This window comes from Lupinus angustifolius, chromosome LG10, assembly GCF_001865875.1.
Source record: "Lupinus angustifolius cultivar Tanjil chromosome LG10, LupAngTanjil_v1.0, whole genome shotgun sequence".
Taxonomy (NCBI): domain Eukaryota; kingdom Viridiplantae; phylum Streptophyta; class Magnoliopsida; order Fabales; family Fabaceae; genus Lupinus; species Lupinus angustifolius.
Window position 1 is genome coordinate 15294692 of NC_032018.1, and position 2507 is coordinate 15297198.

At 32.0% G+C, this 2507-nt stretch overlaps 1 protein-coding gene across 1 annotated transcript; it reads right to left on the reverse strand.

The window, feature by feature from the left end:
• LOC109358054 (D-amino-acid transaminase, chloroplastic-like) lies at positions 21-2044 on the reverse strand. The gene is made up of 4 exons (XM_019602121.1): positions 1819-2044; positions 1222-1268; positions 686-864; positions 21-513 (listed from the first exon to the last, which is right to left on the reverse strand). The coding sequence occupies exons 1-4, from the start codon at positions 1973-1975 to the stop codon at positions 21-23; spliced, it is 876 nt and encodes a 291-aa protein (XP_019457666.1). The 5' UTR covers positions 1976-2044.

Consider the following 2507-nt stretch of genomic DNA (forward strand, 5'->3'; position numbering starts at 1 on the left):
TAAAGATACAGATACATCAATTATCTATATCTAAAGTGAGGCATTATAAGCTCCTTCTGTTTAGTGACAAAAGCAACATTCATATTAGGCCCTTCAGCAACAAACCCATCACTATCAAGCCAAATCCCTGCAAATGCACCGACTTCTTCAGCCTCCACCTTCGAGAGCACATTTGGAAGGTAATTCACACTCTTCGCGGTTGCAAACTGGGGTGGTTTAATGGGGATAGATGAAGTAACTACTTTAACGCCCCTCGAATTAAGTGGTGCTGGTAACAGATCCTGTATTACAATTGCATAAAGACTTGATTGGTGGCAGCCAGATGGAGATAGCTGAAAATCACCAGGTCCTGCTGAGAGCCAATATCTAAGTGATCCTTTTCTACACTTGGAAGCACTTACAGTTTGTATGAGTATTTTTCGTATGCTTCCGCGATCAAATGGAGGATCTATTTTAGACAAGGATGCTGACCTTAAAAAGCGATCAAGGTGTTGATCTAGCTCATATAAGTATCTGCAATGCACAAAATACAACATGTGACCACTTTAGAATGTAGTAAGCTAAAGTTTAGGGATACTTAAAAACAAGACATTTCCATAGGTCATTATTATAAACAATCATACTTCATAACATTATATATTTAGTACTAAACTGCATATGCTAAGGTTGTATCATGTTCACTAACCCGTCGATTATTGCTGCCGTATCGAAGACACCGTGACCCCTGTGGACCATGTGGTCATCCATAGGAATAACCATAGCAGCTGGATCCGTTGTTATCCCACCGAAAATGCTAGAATACATGGCAAGGTATTGCTGCTTACCTTTTATGCTTTCTCTAAATGTTTTCAACCTTTCAATGGCCTTATTCATGCAACAACAACAGCAAAATGAAATCATTAGTAACACAAGAATTGCTCATTTAAAATAATTATTTTTGTGATTTAAATTACTGCTAACATAGTATACTCAGTAACAGTTTTAAATTGTGATCCGCTAGCATAATTGTGGCCGTAATATTTGATTCTGGGTCTCTAAAACCATATCTTGGCCGTAATTATAATTGCATGGGCCGCACTTTTTCCACAATTGAGATAAAAGAAACATAACCGTAATTGTAATCACAACCGCAATTTAAAATAAACTTACAACAGTTGGCAAGTAAAATTGGCAATGCGAAATGGAAAATAAAAAATAGTGAGGAGAAATGTATCTATCTACCTCTGAGCAAGATAAAAGTGGAACATCAGACACTTCAGTTTTAGAATCTGCAATGCCAAAACACTCCATTAGTTTAGAGACTCAATTACTTTCAAGTGTATTACTACTACTAGTTCACACCTTTTTCTATCAATTTGGCCCCTAAGATTGAAATTCATCAATTTCTTCTATGACATTGTAAAAATTGTCAATTTAGTTTTAAAACTTACACATTATCAATCAATTCTTATAATCCAAGGACCAAATTCATCAACAATGTGAGTATTACAATCTCAAGGACATATTTAATTTGATATCATTCATCACTTTTTACATTAATTTTATAAAATCTTACTCGATACTCGTAAGTAAGGTCCAGTAATGCGAATGAGAGAATTATATAACTTTTTTATATTAATAATGTGCAAAGTCAACGGATGAAATTAATGTTTTTAAAATCTCATGGACCAAACACATCGAGATTGCCAATAGGACAATCTCGACAACAAAATTAATGTCGAGTGTTTTAAATTGTACTTCGCAGCTGCAATTGTGGTCACAATATCGGCAATTGCGGTAAATGCAATTTATTATTTAAAAGATGACATTAGAACATACCTAGTCGTTGTTGTGATTGGTTGGAAATTGTGAGGGAGACACGTGGATGAATGCAGTGTCTATGTGATGAAAGAAGAGGAGAATGATGAAGCAATTTTGATGATAATAATAATAATGAAGGTTGATTTTGTGAAAGAAGGAAATGAATTGAAGCCATGGAAGGTTAAATGTGAACACTACACTCACGTGGAAACTGAAAGCAAAAACGGTAACCACTACTTCCTATAAAGATACAGATACATCAATTATCTATATCTATATTTATATATATATATATACTTCTATATATATATATATATATATACTAGATCGTGTATACTAGTACTAATAATAAAGGCAAAACAATAGATAACTACTATCATAATATAATTTTTATATTTCAAACTTATCTTTTTGTACTATTAATAACTATTTTAAACTTCCAAACATTATTTTCATTGCTTTCATTTTTTATATTAATATATGATTAATTTTTCACACATTTTCTTATTTCTATCTTTTTTTCTTTCTCAACCTAAGTAAAACAAACAATAACATAAAAAATATCTATGATGATTATTAGAGGCACAAAATGTAAAATTCGCATAAATTTTATGTATATCATATCAACTATCACATGTTACTTTCTAAATTTTCACTCTCTATTAAATTTATATATTGCATTATATATCAGAAAAAATAAAAATATG

Bases quoted from the DNA above. Each gene is read 5' to 3' on its own strand.
- LOC109358054 (XM_019602121.1), bottom strand. From the start codon at position 1,975: ATGGCTTCAATTCATTTCCTTCTTTCACAAAATCAACCTTCATTATTA. The intron at 1,269-1,818 runs GTATGTTCTAAT...TTGGCATTGCAG, and splicing joins CCAATCACAACAACGACTAG to ATTCTAAAACTGAAGTGTCT. The intron at 514-685 runs GTTAGTGAACAT...TGTGCATTGCAG, and splicing joins ACGGCAGCAATAATCGACGG to ATACTTATATGAGCTAGATC.